Here is a 17,997-nt window from a genome sequence, read left to right on the forward strand (position 1 = left end):
AGAGGCTTTAGGAAGACCTCAGTCACGTGACGCCTGTGCTTGGTCCCCTGGTTGTGAGGGTTTGACAATACCATGAAGCAGGTGGTGAACGCGACCATTTGAAATGAGCCTCGTGTATCCTAAGGGGACACGTCTGCACACCTAATTAAAGCTGAGGCTGACCGACGGGCCAGCTGGGCCCGGGCCGAGGACTCCAGCTGAGAGCCGCTTGTTAGCCTCTAAGTCTGTTCTGCTCTCTGCCAAACTGCTGCAGTCCCCCTCATGTCCTCATCAAGCGACGTCCTTTCACAGCAAAATGGAAGTCGCTCGGTGCTTCCTGGGAGAGACAGTCCTCTGCCAGGATCTCTCTGTAGCTCGCAAAGTTTCCAGCAAGAAAACGCACAGTGGACGGGACTGAGGCCCGGAGAGTTAAGTGGCTCATGGCTCAGGCCACACAGTTAAAAAGCCACAGCGGAGGCTGGATCCTAGATCGGAGGCCTACTCGCCTCAGAAGCTCCTGCGCTGAACATGCCAAGCGGGTGGCTGCCGCTCACTCGGTGTCAGCACGCATTGGTTCACTTTTCTTGTACTTGTCTCAAGTTAAATTGTTTGTGTCTTGATCAGTCAGGCTGCACTAAGCTATGCTGCAGTAACAAGCAACTCCAAAACTGCAGTGGCTCAGAACAAAAAAAGTCCAGGTTTCTTTCCTCAGGCCTGCTCACACTGGTCACCTTTATTTCAGGGTCTAGGTCAGTGGAGCCGCTTGCCTGGGGAAATGACCACCATGTGGCTGACCAAAATGTGTGGCCAGTCAGCCTCGGCTCTTAAAATTTCTGCCTGGAAATAACTGACATCACTTCCACTCAACATTTCATTGATCAGGGTTTGTCACATGACCACACCCAAGGGGTATGTGATCCTGCTGGACAGGCATGTGTGCCCGGCACTGGTCTAGCTGCAGCCTCAGCCGGCCTTTATGGGCTCATTTGTAGATGTCAGTCACAGCTGGCCCACTTCCTCCTTCTCCATAGCATGAGCCACGCCTCTGGATCATTCCCCTCTGTCTCCTGGATTCCTGAAGGAGGCCCAGCCGAAGCTGCACACCCAGCCTCCGTGCAGCAGAGTTGGCTTCACCATCTCCCTACAGTTTTCCCCTGTCTGTCATCCTAGAGGTGAGCCGGCGGCCTCAGTGGCGCTTCAGAGACATCCCGAGCCCTCTAGAGACCTTCCGCCAGTGTCTCCCAGCCCCTGAAGTGCTGTGGCAGCCCTGAGGCCTGTGTTCCTCCAGGTGGGCTGTGTTCTCCCAGTGCCATATTGCATATTCCATATTGCAGAAGCTTCCAAGATGCAAGCCAGCTGTGGCAGGGAAGGGCTGCCCCAGGAGCGCTCCAGGGAGCTCAGGGAGGGGGTCGGTCCCAGGGGCTGAGAACCCACCCTGCCTGTCTTCCCTGGAGGGAGAGGGGGTTCCAGAGCTACGCAGAGAGAAGCACCCACCCACCCCCGCGCCAGAGAAGGCGCAGAGGAACCACTCGCAGGGTTTAGTGGGATCTCCTGAGCGTGTGTGCTGTCTTGTCTCAGTCGGGAATTCTGGGGGATGATGCTGGAAGATATTTATAACAGGAGCGCTGGTTGCCTGCGGTTCTCAGAGAGGCAATTAACAGGAAGAGCTGGGCCCCCTGATGAGGCCGTCCCTGGAGGGCCACAGGAAGAGGGAGGCTTGGCAGCTGTTTGCTGCTGTGAGGAGCCACGGGTCAGAAGCGGGTCTCCCTGGCTGGGCACGGTGGCCCACGCCTGTCATCCCAGCCACTCGGGAGGCAGAGACAGGAGGATCGCAAGTTCAAAGCCAGCCTCAGAACATCGAGGCCTTAAGCAGCTCAGGGAGACCCTGTCTCTAAATAAAACACAGAATAGGGCTGGGGATGGAGTTCAGTGGTCGAGGGCCCCTGAGTGCAATCCCCGGTACAAAAAAAAGGGAGGATATTTGCATCTTATAGTGAAAAGGCATGACTTCTATAATCAGGAAAAGGAAAACCAACTGTGCCTGGGGCACGGATCAATAGCGGAGCTCTTTCCTGGTGCACAGGAGGCGCCAGGTTCCACCCGCAACCCCACAAAACAAATCAAATCCCCCAAAATAAAAATACAAAAAAAAAAACTGACCCCAGGGCTTTGGGGGAACACACCTTTCTCTGAGTGCGCAGGGCAGGGACAGTCGGGGCTGCAGATCTCCCTGCATTTATTTAAAGAGGCAGATTTCCATTTTCCAGCCTCCTGAAGCCGAAGGTCACAGTTCTGACTTAGACATGAGTTCGAGGTCCACCCAAAGGGATTCCACGGGTGCAAGTGGCCCTGACCCCACTCTGCCCAGCTCCGTGGCCTTGTTGGCTCCTCTTCTCCCTCCGACCTTGTTTCCCAGGACCTGGAGAATAATGGTGCAGCCAGAGAGGAGCAGCTGGCGGAGGTCACCGGGAAGCCCCTGGGAAGCCCCGAGTCACCTTAAAAACAGTCATTAGTTCAAGATTGTGAGCAAGCTGCAGACCTCCCTGTCCCCCACTCCTGGGGACAGACCTGGAACATCTCAGACCCCTGTCATTCGGCATTTGGATCACAGGGCACCTGCACTCTTGCAGCCCCTCTGGTTGCTTAGCAACCGCACATCCCTGGCTGTGGGCATCCGAGTTGTGGGAATGTCCCCACCCCCCACCGCTGGGAGGGCATGTCATCCAATGACACACGAAGGGACAAGTCAGCCCTGGCACAAAGCTACCCACAAATCGCAGAATCCCATCTCTCCCCAGAGTCTTCCAGGCCATAAATAAGATCTCACAGGCCCCTGCAGGGTCTCGAGCCTGGCTCTTTTGCAACACCACTTGAATCAGGAGTTTTCCACGCTGTCCCTCTGGGCTGGGATCAGCTGCCCTCCTGGCCCCCGGGGTCTGGCTTTGAGATGGATTCCGATAAATCCATCCTAAATCGAAAACCCCACTTAGTGGAAAAAGCCTTTGGAACACCTGGCCTGCCAGCCCTCCCTGCTTCGCCCACCTTAAACCTGCTCAGAGCGCTTACTGGCCTGACGTTTGGGCAGGAGCGTCAAATGTGATATCATATGACAAACTATTGACATTCTCTTGTTGTTTAGATTTTCTCCCTTTTGTATGGGGATGAACCCAGGAGTGCTTTGGTGCCTTATCACCGAGCCTCATCCCCGACCCTTTTTGGCTTTTTACTTTAAGACAGGGTCTTACTAAGTTGTTGAGGGCCTCTCCACACTGCTGAGGCTGGCCTCCAACTTGTGATCCTCCTGCCTCAGCCTCCTGAGTCTCTGGGAACCCAGGTGTACTCCACTGTGCCCGGCTCTTGTGTTACTGATTGAACACTGAAGGTGGATCTGCTTTCACACCGTCGTGAAGCTGGAAGACGAGGGGGTGGGGGGGATGGGGGGCATGACTCAGGTCCTATCTGGTGACTTTCGAGCTCTCCCGTCCCAGGCACCGGCTGAGGCACTGGAGACAGTGGACAGTGGCAGTGGCCCTCCACCCGGTGGGGCTGCCTGCTCACACCACCACAGGGTGCTTCCCAGGGCTGGAGGGAAACGCGGGGCCTGGGGGTCTGCTGCTTGGGGAGCCCAGGGAGAGCCCGGCACGGGCAGGTGTCCCAGCTGCTGAGCGCGGGCGAGTGGGCCAGAGTCACGGCAAGTCTGTCGCAAAGCTGCAGCTGCCTTTAATTTGGAAATGACTTTGTCATTATTCGAGGATGTTGACATCTCCAAACATCCATTCTGAAATGAAAAAAAAACCCCAGCTATGAAAACCCGGCAGCCCGCGCAACCCCCTCACTGCCTGCCCGTCTCCCCTTCCTTCCTCTCGCTGAGGATCACGGCTGTGAAGTGCACGGCGCTGGGCTCCGCACATCTGCTTCCAGATCTTCATCAGACCACTGTGTTCCTGTGCCCGGGCACCTTCGTCACGCGCATCTGACGGTCCTCTGCCCTGCTTGCCTTGTACTCTAGCCAAAGTGGGTGCACCCTGTCCCCAGGCCCTGTCCCAAGTCCAGATGGCTCAGGCCAGCCAGTGGTCTAGAAACCCGGGCTCAGAATAGACTGGATCCAGTTTATCCTTGTTCTGCCGCTCGGGTGCTGTGTGACCTCAGGCAAGTGAATCAACCTCCCAAAACCTTGGTTTCGTCATCTGTAAAATGAGAATGGTAATAGTCTACCCGTGTCATAGGTTTCTGCTTTTTAAAAAAGTGTGATTAACGGGTTTTTAAAACGTTCCAAGCTTTTCCATGTTTGCCACTCTGATCCTTATCCCCTGTCTTTACCTCTGGGCAGTGTCCTGGTCCTCGCAGCAGTCACGTGCCTTCTCCCCACCTGCCCACGGATGCCCACTCAAGAGTGCAGCAGCTCCAGGCGCCCAGGCCCATCCTGCTGCTCTGACGGGGCGTCCTGCCCCCCGGGTTCAGGGCCCCTCCTCCCTCCCCAGTGACACTCAACCCTAGGGACAAAGCAGTTCTAGAAACAAAACAGAGTGGCCCTGCTGGGTGCCATTCAGAAATAGCCCCCACCCCAGGGTCCACCGACCACACTCAGACGTGGGCACAGACCCCACAGCCACTGAGCCACACGAGGGCCGTCCTTGTCCCCATGGAGCTGGTGAGGAGACCGAGACCCTGAGCCAGGCAGGGGCTTGGGTCCGGTCTGTGTCCTCCTGGGAATCACTGAGCTGCGGGCCACTGGTCAGCCCAGCTGCGGGGTCCGGGTTTTCCTGTAGGAGCCGAGAGGAGCCTTGGGTGTGTCCCCACCAGAGGACATGGACCTTTGGCTCTCACGTGGCCTCCTAGTAACCTGACCTGGCCTGGGACGGGGTCCTTGTCACCCTGCTCCTTCCCCTTCTCCGCCCACCCCCTGCCCCTGCCTCTGTCCCCTGCCTCCTGCCGCCTCCTGCGGCTCTCTCTTGCCCCCTCCGATGCTCACCCGGCACCTGTGTGTGCTGGGCCCTGGGAAGGTGGGGGGCCAGAGTGGCCCCAGTTCTGCCTCCTGAGTGCTCTGCAGAGCAGGTTCCTGCAGGTAATGGAGGAGGCCCCGCAGGTAGAGGCCAAGCAGGTGTCCAGGCAGAGGATGCAGCCGGGGACAATGCTAGCTCGCCACCAACGCGTCCATGGCCTTGTCACTAGGGTGGGTGCAAGGGCAGTAGCCTGAGATGGCCTGGGAGGGGACCTAGGAGGAGCTGGGGCTTTCCCCAGCCTGCGGGAGGGAGCACAGCCCAGGGCCTCTTGCTGGCCTGGGTTAGGGCCGTGTGCCGTGCAGGGCAGGGAGGGGCTCCCAAGGTTGCTGCCCCCGCCCAGGGTTCTCGCCCTGGCCTCCATCCCGCTCCTTGGCGTCTTGCTGTGGTAACTGCCGCGCTCTGCCCTCCGGAGATGGCCTGGCGTTTGCTGCCAAGCCTTTCTTTCCGGGAAGCCAGGGCGGTCCCTGCTGCAGAGTCTTACGGTCCCCGAGGGAGTGTGGCCTGTGGAGCGTGGCCTGTGATCTGTACCAGGAATTCCTGAAAGCTCCTCCGCCCATCATCCGCCCCCTGCCCTGATGACACCTGCTGGCTGTGAAGTCAGAGAGAGGTTTCTTCTAACTCGCGGCCATCGGAAAGAGCCGTCATTTCCTGAGCATTTAGTGCACGTCAGACACTGCGTTCAGGGCTTCCGCGGATCATGAGCTCCTGTAGCTGCTGGCCTCACTGCTGGGCATTGGAGTGATGTGTGCTATCTATCACTGAGGCTCAGAGAGGTGAAGTGACCCACCCAAGGCCACACAGCTTCTAAGTGCCAGGGAGCCAGGATTGCGGCTTGGGTGTGGGTGGCCCCGGCACCTGCCAACCTGCGCCTCTCTCTTCCCAGATCCCCTGTGACCACCATGATCTGTACTAACATGCCATCCTTTTAGAGGCGATGTGCTGCTCTTCAGTTCTTCGAATCTTGAGGAATTCATGGGAGGTGCAGAGTGGCTTGGGATGCCGGCCTTGAATCCTGTCACCTCCTCTTTCCCAGAACGCCCCTTCCTGCCCCTGTCCCTGGTGTCCCCGCCTCTCACCTCTTCCTTCTCTGTGCCCTTTGTCCTTGTCACTATCTGAGATGGGACCTGGGCTCTCACCCCCTAGGTCTGGCCAGTTCCAGTGTCTTATTTCCATAAATGCATCTGCCGCTCTCCATCCCTCTGCCCAGGCCAGGCCCCGTGGCCTCTGTCCAGCACATTGCCTCCCCTTGGACCCCAGGCTCCCCTCTCACCCCTCCAGTCCCCATGCAGCAGGTGGCGAGCGAGCTCTCTAGGTCGACCCGCGTGTGTTGCATGCGCCCTGCCGGCCTGCATTCCATCCTCTGACTTCCGGGCACTTAGCTTGTTTCCAGTTTCTCTCGTAGATCATGCCGTGATTGCTGGATGCCCACAGTCACGCACCTGCTTCCCCAGAGTGGCATTCAGACTGGCTCGTAGAGGTGGGGTCACGGGACAGAACAGGGTGCCCTGCAGCCTGAGGACACGGCGTGTGTCCTGAGTCTGAGGTTGTTTCTGTGTGTGTGGGGGGGGGGTTCAACCCTCTAGCATCAGCTGACCTCGGTGTGAGCACACATGCACACATGTGTACATATACATAGGCATGCACACCAGTGAGCACCTGGGCATATGCACAGACGTGTGCATGCGTGGACACAGGCAGGATCACGTTGCTGGGCTATGCCAAGCCCCCCGTTCCGGCCATATGAACAGAGCCCCAGGCTCACGACACTCACCGAAACCTGCCATCCAGACAACCTCCCCCCTGCAAGACTCCCCGGGCCAATGCAGCAGGCGAGGTCACAGGTGGAGTGTGCTTAGCCGGCATAGCATGGCGTGACACGGCCACAGTTCCCAGAGTCTGCGCTGTGGGTCCCAGGTGAGCAGAGCACCAGGGCGGAAAGTCACCAAGGGGGCAGACAGCTCAGGACATAGCAGCAGGAGGCAAAGAGCTTGTTCACGAGGGACAAACTAGAAGGCCCAGAGGCACAGCCCCTGTGACCCGCCTCCTGTCACCCAGGCAATCCCTCCAGTGAACCCCTGCACTGGGGAGGTGGGCCTCACCTGGTCCTCTCACCTCCTCGGGGGCCAGCTCACCTCTTCACCGTAACAGCCTCCTCCAGGGCAGGAGAAGCTCCCCTCTGGCCCCTGCTCTGAGCCCTTGGGCTGGGCATGCGGCCACACCCACGCAGGTCTCATGCCCGGCACCTGCGTCCCCAGCCTGTTCTCTCTGGGACCTTGCCTTCCCTGCTCTCTTCTCCTGTCCAAATCTGACACCCTTCCTGGGCCCAGGTCCTGTCACAGGGCCCCCCACCAGGTTCTCTGTCACCCGCTGCACCAGCGCCTCTGTCTGAGGCCCTGGAGGACTTGTGTCCTGGGACAGGAAGCTCCATCCACCCGTGGAACCCAGGATGACAGCGTCACTTAGGAGTCCTCTGCCCTGGTTCTTTTAAACCCCTCTCCAAGGACTCGGTCACCTTTCCCTCTTTGCCCTTATATTTCCCCTTTCTTATGGTGAATGGCCACGTCTTTGCCCCCTACAGTGATGAGCTGTGGTTTCTGCAAGGGCAGCTCAGTAGGGTTCACTGACCCTGAGCACCCTGCGGCAGCTACCACCCCTTTGCGTGCGAGCTCATGTGAGGTGTGTTTATGGCGCCGTGTATATGGTGTGGTGTGTATGCATTTGTACATTACTGCGTGTGGTGTGTACTTGGGCATTGGTGTGTATATTTACATGGATACATATATTTTGTTTTTTGAGTTTTGGGGGTTACTGGGGATTGAACTCAGGTGCCCTTGACCACTGAGCCACACCCCCAGCCCTATTTTGTGTTTTATTTAGAGACAGGGTCACACTGAGTTTCTTAGGGCCTCGCTGTGGCTGAGGCTGGCTTTGAACTCTCCATCTTCCTGCCTCAGCCTACCAAGGCGGTGGGATGACAGGCGTGTGCCACGGCGCCTGGCTTTTGTGTGTGTGTGTACGTGTATTTTGCTGTCTCTTTGTGCCTCTGTCTACATTGGCATGTGTTTGTACTAGGTGTGTTGGCCATGTAGTGTGTTGTGTGTCTTTGTGTGTACTCCCCTCTGTCTGCAGGAGGCTGTGTGGACATCCCTGCTGGGTGACTAGCAGGAAGCAGGGCTGGGGCTGCTGGTGTTGACGCTGGAGCCTCTTCGTCCCTTCTGATCCTGATGAACTGGTGGCTGGGGGAGGATTTGGTCCTCAGTGAGAAAAGACACACCCGTCCCTCTCTCCCGTTCACACTTACACATCCAGGCTGCCATCCTGTCTCCTGACGCCTGAGCTCTGGCCTGAAATAAACCACGGGAGAGAGATTTTGACATGTGATGGTTTCAAAAAAAGAAGTCAAGCTTGGCTCAGGCTGTTTTAAGAATCCCTCCAAGAGAAGCCAAGTCAGGACGGTTGAGAGCGGATTCCACAAGGGGAGCTGCTGGGGACCAGGAGATGCTGTGGGCCTGGCACAGTGTTCCCATGTGACGAGCCACAGATGTCACAGGACACCAGGGAGGTGGAGGAAAGCCCGCGCTCCCTGTCCCTCCTTCCCGGGCACTCAGACCCCTACAGATGCTTCTCCTGTGACCCCGGTGGGTGCTGTGCTTTTCAGGTGTCCCACACTTGTGACCTCGCCTGCCTCTGGAGCACGTCAGTCATGACACCTGCCTCAGCAAACGGCATGCCATGTTCCGGCCGTTTTATGATCTAGTTCATTTTAAGAACTCCTAGTTCCTTGGCTCATCTAAGCCTCACACCCGTAGGCCTTTATTAAAAGAACTTGGGACTTAAAAGGAAAATCAAATTAGTCTGTGTCTACCCAAGAGATTGGCAATGTTTCTAGAATGTTCTGTTTCCCCTCCCTCCTGACTGGGGAGACCGCCCCTTCCCTCAGGGCCAACGGCTCCTATTGTGCACCTTGAAAAGATGTGCCCTCTCAGACCTGGGTCCTGCTGTTTGTGGGTGCTGGGCACACGATGTTTCTGTCCCCCCATTCTGTCCACAGCCAGCAGGGATTTAATTTAAGGTGAAAATGGGGTCCCTCCGCGCACCAAGCGCGGGAGAGCGCTTGCCTGGCTCGCGTGAGGCCCTAGGTTCGATCCTTAGCACCGCATAAAAATAAATAAATAAAATAAAATGTGCGTCCGTCAGCAACTCAAATATTGAAAAAAAAAAGAGAGTTTGGTGACAAAGGGACAGTGGCAGTACTGCTCGTAGACCCTGGGGTCGTTCCTGCACCTGCCCACTGTCGGCCACTGTGTCTCCCTGTCTGCCTAAACTTGGCCATGAGGTCGGAGGGTGCACAGACCCCCTGGGGGTCCCCAGGTTGGAGGGGATGAAGACCCACCTCAGCCCAGCACGGTGACTTCCATGCCGGGTCCCAAGGACAGCCCTGGCTAGGGGAGGCGCTGCCTGAGCTGGGCTGGGCAGATGGAGGCAGCCTCACCCCTGCAGTAGGGTGTGGGTCGGGCCCAGATGTGGAGCCCTGCAGCCCACTTCTCAGCCTGGACTCTTGGGGTGGCCAGGAGGACTCACTGGGGCGGCATACAGTTAGTGCCACCTAAGTGCCCGCGGTTGCGTCATCCCCGTCTGACCTCTGGGAGCTTCCCGGCCTGCATCTGTGAACCTGGATGCGGATGGTACATGTTCTGGGTCCTCACATCACGGTCTGTCCCGGGAGTGCCGCAGTGCCTGAATGTCCCCTGTGACTGTCACAGATGACTCCTGACCTGCCATGGCTCAACATGGGAGTTTGGGACCTCAGGGTGCGAAAGCGTCCCCACACAAGTCTTCTGCTTTTGGCTTTTAGTTTCTAAGAATTCACGCAAGGTGGTTGGTTCTGAGACTGGCTTGGCAGGAGGTGACCGCCCGGCCGTGGCGGGTGTGGACCTCTGAGAGTGGAAGGGCCCCGCCGAGGGGGACACTGTTGGTGGCGTGTGAAGCGCAGTCCCAGCCTATGGTCTTTCTACCTTGGTGTCATTGGGGTGTAATCCCAGGGGCCTCTGTGTTCTTGTCACCCACTTGCCCGTCCCTGACGCCCTGTGTGCAGGCCCCAGGTGCCTCTGGGTCTCCTGGGTCAGGGAGCGGCCCCCAGCCCAGCTGTCCTTTCTGTTTATAGCCTCCATAGAGGCTCCTGCGGCCCAGCTGCCAGCACTGCTCCTGTTACTTCGGGTCACACCCGTGCCCTGGAGACAGCTTGTCTTTAGCAGCCTGTGCCATGGCCCCGGCCACAGCTGTCCCCCTGCAGAACCACGCCTGCACCCTTTTGTGACATGGCTCCTTCCCCTGGTGACCTTTCAGGGTAGCATCTGACTGGCATCCAGGTCGGGGGACACTCTGGGATCTGGGATAGGCAGCCCCGGTGGTTCTTGGCTGAATGGTGGATGGCCAGGCCACGTCTGGACCTTTAGCACTTTGTGATGATGTTGGTCAGAATGTTCCGGGAGCTGAAGGGCAGACACCAGCATCATCACGGGGCTGGCATCTGCTTGGCACCCACCGGGCGCCAGGCGTGTGGGAGCCTCGCCAGGCCTTCCGCAGAGTCCTCCTGACACCCCGTTTCACAGATGGGAAGGTGGAGGGCTGGCGAGGGTGGGTCATAGCTAGGGAGGGCGGAGCTGGGGCTGCCCGTTGGACGGCTTTGCAAGGCGTAGGGATGGGCACGTGGTCAGCGCTCAGCAGGTCGTCCCCGGTTGTTACCGTTACTGTGACTGGGTGGCCGTGTGCAGGTCTGACCCCGACACACAGCAGGCAGAGCTGTGGGCCTCCGAGGTGCTGAGGTGGAGCAGGAGCCCCCAGCCTGGGCCCGTGACCACGGTGCTCCCTGCGGCTGGGTGCAGAGTTGCTGCGTGGGGAGGGGACAGCTGCGGGGGAGGTGATGTGCCTCATGAGGTGCTCAGAGCCGCTGTCAGGTCCGGGCGTCCTGGCGTGGCCCTGACTCAGGGCTCTTAGGTGACTGTCAGGTGTGCCCTCCCTAAGCTCACACCTGCCCACTGCAGGAGGTGGGGTATATATCACATTTGCAGAGACACGTTCTCCCCACAAATTTATTTAACAACTACTAGAGGCCAGGAAGCACCCAAGGGCTGCCAATGGAAGTGCCCCCCATCTTCATGCAGCAGACAGGCTGAAGGGTGCAGATCGATGGATCAGGGATCAGCAGCTACTGTCTGAGGGCCAAGCACACCCCACCACTGTTTTGTAAGTAAGGTTTTACTGGAGCCCCGCCCGGCAGGGACAGACACCATCAGGGCCCAGAAAGCCCCAGATCCTTACTCTCTGGTCCTTTATAGAGGGGTTGCTGAGCCCTGGGGTAGTGAACAGTCAAGAGCCCCGTCCATGGTGGGTGTCTCGTGACAGTGCCAGGAAGGGGGGGCTTCAGCAGCCTGGATCTCATCCTTGGATCCCATCTGGGTGTGGAATTCCATCTGGGTGTGGAATTCCAAGTGTGGATGCGAAATAAAATCAGTATCAGTGACAAAGAGGCAGCCCGTGGCCTCACCTCTTGTGATCCATGCACCTTGGAACCTTCCAGATGTTCTTCTTGGCTCGTGGTCACACAGAGGTGCTGTTCTTACTGGTTTTGCAGCGTGGCTTTGTGTTTGCCGGTGTGTGCATGCCTCTCCTGTGGCAGCACGTCTTTGCAGCTGTCATTGTTCTCGTGTGCGTTGACTTCATCCCGTGAGTTCCGTTTTGCACAGTCTCATCCTTAGTCATGTAGGCTGTTCCCGGGACTTTGGGTCATCGATGATTGGTGTGGCTGGTGGCTTCTGTACTGATGGATCTTGACAAGCGGGTCTCATGGTTTCCTTGAGATAAACCCTGGCATTAACCCTGCCCGGTCAGCTAGGCTTACTCGTTTTCCATTTGGGGACGGATATTGAGACTTGGTGTAAACCCTGGAGGGTGCGTGTCAGCTGGGCCTCCCCAGCATGGACCTTCCGGGGCTGCTCACTGTGGTGCCTGGGCTGGGGCATCGCTGGCCTGCAGGACGGGCCTGAGTTCCCACCTGCTTGCGGCTCTGGGGCTGGTGAGCTGTCTGGGCAAGTGGGGTTCAAATCTGCCAAGTTCCTGAGGTTTCAAAGGCATCTTCCTTCGGTCTGCTCATCAGCACCTCCTGAGCACCTGGAGAAGACGGGGCTTGCAGAACACCTGGGGCTGGAAGGCACGTTGGCCGGGAGCCCAGAGGCTGGCTCCGAGTCTCCTCATTGAGGAAGTGCAGGGTTGGGCTCAGAGGATCCTGAGTTGGGCTCAGGGTCTGACTTCTACCAAGGGCCCACGGGCGGGGACTAAGGGTGCCACTTCCCCCTAACTCGCCCTGCGCATTTTCAGACCCCTTTGTAGATTCCAGCCCCCTGCAGCCAGGGGGACAGGAGCCTGGGACGCAAAGCCGAAGTGCAGGATCATCTGCCTCCGCAGACTCCCAGAACAGACACTTGGAAGGTTTAGAGGCAACCAGGCCCTTTTTGGTGGTTGATCTCAAGGCCTCGTGGCCCTGGGAGCCAAGCCCAAGCACTGCCAATCCCAAGTCCTGCCAGGGCCTGGGAGCAATGGCACGTGAACCTGAAGCAGGTACAGGGCCACCAGGACACAAACCCGAGAAAGTGCTGATAAACAGTGCAACGTGCACTCCCTCAGGTCACTCGGGCCCCTGCTCTCCTCCCACAGTTCTGTGTCACAGCATCAGGACTGCAGTGGAATCCACCCTAACACCTTCAAATACTTTTTATGTCTGAATGAGGAGACTCAGAGAAGTTAAGAAACTTGTCCAAGGTCACACAGCCACTATGTAGTGGAGCGTGGATTCAAATGCAGGTGTTCTGGCTCCAGAAACAGGCCCGTCCAGGGAAGACTGATAAACTGGTCGATTACAATCATTATTTTATGGCCAGAAGATCTAAGGTAGTAGATCTTGTAACTAGAACGTTCCCCAGTGATAGCAACGTGCTGTCACCTGTGCTCTCTGAGAGGGTGGCCATAGGTCGGTGGCTGTGATACCTTTAAAATATGGATCGTACTGCCAAGAAATTGAATGGCTAATAGTAGTTCATTTTAATTAATTTAATTTGAATTTACATAGCCACGTGTATTTAGCGGCTGTTATATCAGCACAGATAGAGACCTGGGGTCCAGGGGAGGAGGGAGCTGGGGCTCCTGAGCCAGCCTTGGGAGTGGGGCTTTCAGGGAGGCTTCGCAGGAGGAGGACCCTCAAGGTTGCAGTCGGCTTTGCCACCAGGGGGCGCTGCAGCAGCCTGGAGCGTCCCAAAGACTGAGACCACCAGGGTGGGAAGAGGCTGGAGGAGCCAGTGGGGGCACCTGGGGGAGAGGAGGGCTCTGGGGGGGAAGGGGAGCTGCCCACTCCAGTGAGGGTGGAGCCTGCTGCGTCTCCCAGTGCTGGGACTTTGCTTCAGGAACATGGGAGCTACGATGGTGACCGAGCAGGGGCCCTACCGGCTCCGACTGAGCTCTGGAGGTTGGATGGGAGACAAGGATGTTCGAGGGGCTGAGGTGACCCCGCCCCAGCTCTTGCAGGGATGGAGAGCTGATCTCCTCAGGATGGAACATTCTGGAAGGAGACACCAGAGGTCTGGGGACCTGTGCCCTGTGGCAGGGGGGCATGGAAGGAGTCAGGGACACTGCCCTCAGGACACTAGGCGGTGGGGGAGATGACCCACCATGAGGATTTCAGATCCAAGCCTTCCTCGTCCTCAGCCCTGGGGACCCATCTCTGGGGGCTTCGGAGAGCTTTGCCCAGGCTCCTTCACCCGCTGACCCTGCAGGCCTGAGGATCATTCCAGTCATGGCCACTCCTGAGCACCTCCTGGTGCCAGACGCGAAGCCTGTCCAGAGAGGGTCTCCTGGAAGGCCCCAGCAGCCCTGTGCTTCCACGGAGAGTGAGCTCTGGTGTGTGGCCATGTGGCTGCCCACAGGGACAGTGCTGACCCAGGCCCCTCCTCACCCCAAGCTGAGAGCTGTCCCTGAGCCATTCTCCTGAGCACATCCCCAGGGTCAGCACAGACCCAGCATCTAGGTTGCAGCCATCTGCAAACGGGCTGGGACAGTGGTGTGGGTCCACGGGGACAGCTCACAGCCCCTGAGTCCACGTGGACTGAATTAGGGAGTGGCCAGCCCCACCTTGTCCCTGAGACAATAGGAAACTGGGAGCTGCTCAGATGACCGCTCTGTCCCCGGGTGCCAGAGGTGATCTGCCAAGGGTACTGGGCCTCCGAGCACGTCACCTTTGAAGCAAAAAAGTGAGAGTTGCCCCAGCTGGGGCCTAGCTCCATCCTGGTGTGCCAGCAGCAGGTTCTGCCCGCAGCCAGGGACCTGGAGGGGACAGGGTGGCTTGCTCAGGAGAAGCCAAAGCCTTGAAAGTGGCCAGCGGTCTCTCCGGGGCAGCTGCAGAGGTGTGCTGATGTAGCCCCAGGGACGTTCCTCATGCTGTCCATCCTGAGTGGGAAACTGACAGTCCTGGCACCCAGGGGCCCTCTTTGTAACTTCTTTGCCACCCAGAGAGGGAGGCAGTGGCTCTCTGGTCACACAGCACAGCTCTTCCCCAGATGCTTCCCTAGTGTCCCTGCTCAGCTGAGGGGGTTTCCAAAGCAGCCAGGAGGAGGCAGGTTCCCCATGCTTGGGGGGAACCCAATCCGCTAACCAGCTCTCCGCTACTGAGCACCTACTGTGTGCCTAGGACGCTCCAAGTGGGGTACAAGGACGACAAGGCAGCTGGAGTGAGATGTAGACTCCCGGAGCCCTGTCTGTGCTGTGATACCCCCAGGCCCTGGTACCTGACACATAGTAGCTTCCCTGTAAAGATTCGTTGAATGAATAGCTGAAGTATCAAATTTGACCTGGTACAGATGAGCCACCTGGGCAAGACGCTCAGGGGAGGGGGGGAGTCACTGTGAGCCGCAGTGGCTTCAGGTGAGCATGATGGACAGGAAGGGGTCGGCACACGCAGAGCTGCAGAGGTGGGGGAGGTTGGGGGGAGTGGGGGGTGTTTGAGGGGATGCGGAATGGGGGGTGGGAGGATGGAGGGGGTGGGGAATAGGTGGGGATTGTACGCAACGCATGCGCAGTAGGTCAGGGGACCGGGGGACGGGGTCTGTCGGGAACAGGGTGGGTGATGAGATGGACGGGTCAGGGGCTGGCTCCCAGGGGCCCTGGGTTCCTGAGGAGGGCAGTAGGGAGCCCTGGGAGGTTTTTGAGCAGTAGATGGGCCATCTGCAGCACACCCCCACCCCCATGCCCCCTGAGCCCAGGCGGAGCAGGGTCTGACTGTCCCCCTGGGGTGGGGGGTGAGGGCTGCTCTCATGGAACGTCACTCAGAGCTCAGGCCGAGGCCTTCTGGGTGGTCTCCGTGCCAGGGCCCATCCAAGGGCCTGGGCTTCTGGGTTCTCGGGGGCCCAGCTTCTCCCCCACCCCGTGAGGGCGGGGCCTCGGCCGAGCTGCTCCTGTGGTTTCCACGCAGGGAAGGAAGGGGCTCCTCATTGTCCACGAGGATGAGCTGGAGACGCTGCGGTCCAGTCACCAGTGGGCATTTACAGGCTGCCCGCTGTGTGCCTGTGGCCACCTCAGGGGTGACCAGCACCCTTGCTCCCTGCAGGAGCTCCAGCTCTGAGGACCCAGCCCAGGGCAGTGAGGGATGCCAACCAGGGAGGGCAGACCAGGGGTCCATGCTCCCGGGCAGGTGGCTGTGGTTGGGACTCGGTCCAGCTGACTACCTGGGTTTGAGCCCTGCTTTGCTGCCTGCTGACAGATGGGTTGGCCCGTTGCCTTCCCCTCGAAGCCCCTGCCTTCTCATCTGTCCAGTGGGGGCTGAGGAGACCCTGTGGTAGGATCGCCACGGACTGCTGTTCCGTGAGGTGACGTCAATCAGTAGCACACCCCGTTGTCTGGTCTGGGTTCCCTGCCCCCAGGGAAGCACGGGCTGGGCTGCCCTTGGCAGACGAGAGGCCTCGGAGCCCTGCGGATGGAGGGAGGCTGGCCAGGCCACACTGAGCAGGCACAGAGGAGGGCCAAGGTGCCTAGCAGGACCCTGAGCCCCAGTGCTGGTGACCGCTTCCTCCAGCTCGCCTGTGTGCACACGGGAATCCCTGCGTCTGTGACCTCTTGGGCAAGCCAGGCCTCTTGGTCACTGAGTGTCCAGCCCAGACATCTGCACCCACCTCTGAGGGCAGCAGGGGGCTGGGGGCATGTGTCGTGACCTGGGTCAGCCAGGGTGGGGTTTCCGGCCCTTTCTCTGATGGCCATCTCCCATCTCTCTCGTACCCACAGGACCACCTGAAGCAGTGTTTCTCCAGGCGACCCCCTGAGGCCAAGGACACAGACACCCTGGTGCACGAAGCTGATGGCCAGTATGGGACATGGGCAGACCAGCGTCAGAGCGGGGACAGGTAAGATCTGCAGTAGGACCGGCCACCAGCAGGGCATCTGGTTGCAGTGGATGCAGCCGGCCCAGCAATTTCTGCAGCCCAGGACCTCTTTGTTATCGTAAGAGGAAGCCATTCACATCAGAAAGAATCTTTACAAAGAAAAAAAAAAAAAAAAAAAAAAAAAATATATATATATATATATATATATATATATAAAAATATCAGATCAAATCTGGAGAATCTCCAATAGGCCAATCCAGAGACAGGGAGCAGCTGAGGGCAGCAGGAGGAGGAGCCTGCTGCACGTGGGCTGGGACTCCTCTGGGTGGCAGATACTTGGCGATGGTCCCAGGACTCTGTGGACATGGTCAGTGTCGCTCACGGTGACCTTTAGGTATTTTGCCACTATAGACAATTTCAAAGAAAACAAAAACCACCTATAATCCCAGCACAGATCTACCTTCATTCATGTTTTTCTGGTCTTTCTAGATTTCTTTCAGTGTGGGGAGGTGTTTACAAATGCAGGGGTGTGTCTCCTCCATGCTGCTTAATCAGCTGTGACTGCTTAGAATCTCTGTTCATGAGCCGTGTGCGGTGGTGCACGCCTGTGATCCCAGCAGCTCGGGAGGCCGAGGCAGGAGGATCACGAGTTCATAGTCAGCCTCAGCAACTTAGCAAGGCCCTGAGTAACTGTCTGAAAATAAAAAATAAAAAGGGCTGGAGATGTGGCTCAGTGGTTAAGTGCCCTGGGTTCAATCCTCAGTACCAAAAAAAAAAAAAAAAAAGAAAGAAAGAAAGAAAGAAAAGAAAAATCTCCACCATTCATGGCCAGTGGGCCTCAGTGGTCAGCCTGGCTCGGAGGAATATTCTGGCTACTGCAAAAGCCTGAGGGCTCTCAAGCATAATCAGATTGGGAGGCAGGCAGCTGTGAATCCAGCCCCACCCTGACTGGGTACAGGACCCGGGTAGATTCCTTGTTTTCCCAATCACATGTTCCTCTTCCGTGAAATGAAGTGATGCCCAAGAACTGGACACGCCTGGGGAGTGGGTGGGCCACACACGTGGTGAGCACTTTCCATGTTGATTAAATGTGTTAGCATTTAATTCTGTCATTCCGTGTTCTAGAAGAGAAATCAGGCACCTCAGCACATGGACTGGTAACCTGTGTGGAGATTAGGTCCTGGCACATAGTAGGAGCTTTTGTGTAAAGTGCCTGTTCTTGTTTCAGAAATACATTTCTTTCTTCATCTTTTGGATGGGGTCGAGACAGTAATGGCTTCATGGCCACTCTGTGGATCTGCTGTGCCTTCAGCAGCCCACTCAGCAATTTCTGCCACAGGCTGACCTCTATCTAGAGCCCTGGTCAACCCCCAGCTGGGCCACTTCCTGCCCTCTCCTGTGTGACTGTTTCCGTGTCTGTGGCCCTCATGCCCAGCCTAGGAAGCCGAGGCTTACAGGCAGCCCAGGGCCTGCCCAGGGTCACCATGTGTGTGTGGCTGAGCTGGATTTGAACCCAGGTCTCCTATGGGCCCTCTCACTGTCAGGAGTGACCATCCCCCTCTACTGGGTCACATCCCATGACAGGTGCTGATTTG

The 17,997-nt window shown here is 57.9% G+C and overlaps 1 protein-coding gene across 7 annotated transcripts in view; it reads left to right on the plus strand.

Moving 5' to 3' along the window:
- KIAA1671 overlaps positions 1–17,997 on the plus strand; it is a 140,375-nt gene that overhangs the window by 110,046 nt on the left and 12,332 nt on the right. For all 7 annotated transcript variants that reach the window (XM_081286569.1, XM_081286570.1, XM_081286567.1 and 4 more), the window contains one exon: positions 16,305–16,423. In XM_081286569.1, the coding sequence (XP_081142695.1) occupies positions 16,305–16,423 (119 nt within the window). The remainder of the gene's footprint in view (positions 1–16,304; positions 16,424–17,997) is intronic.

This window comes from Spermophilus citellus, assembly GCF_964194105.1.
Source record: "Spermophilus citellus genome assembly, chromosome: 3".
NCBI lineage: Eukaryota > Metazoa > Chordata > Mammalia > Rodentia > Sciuridae > Spermophilus > Spermophilus citellus.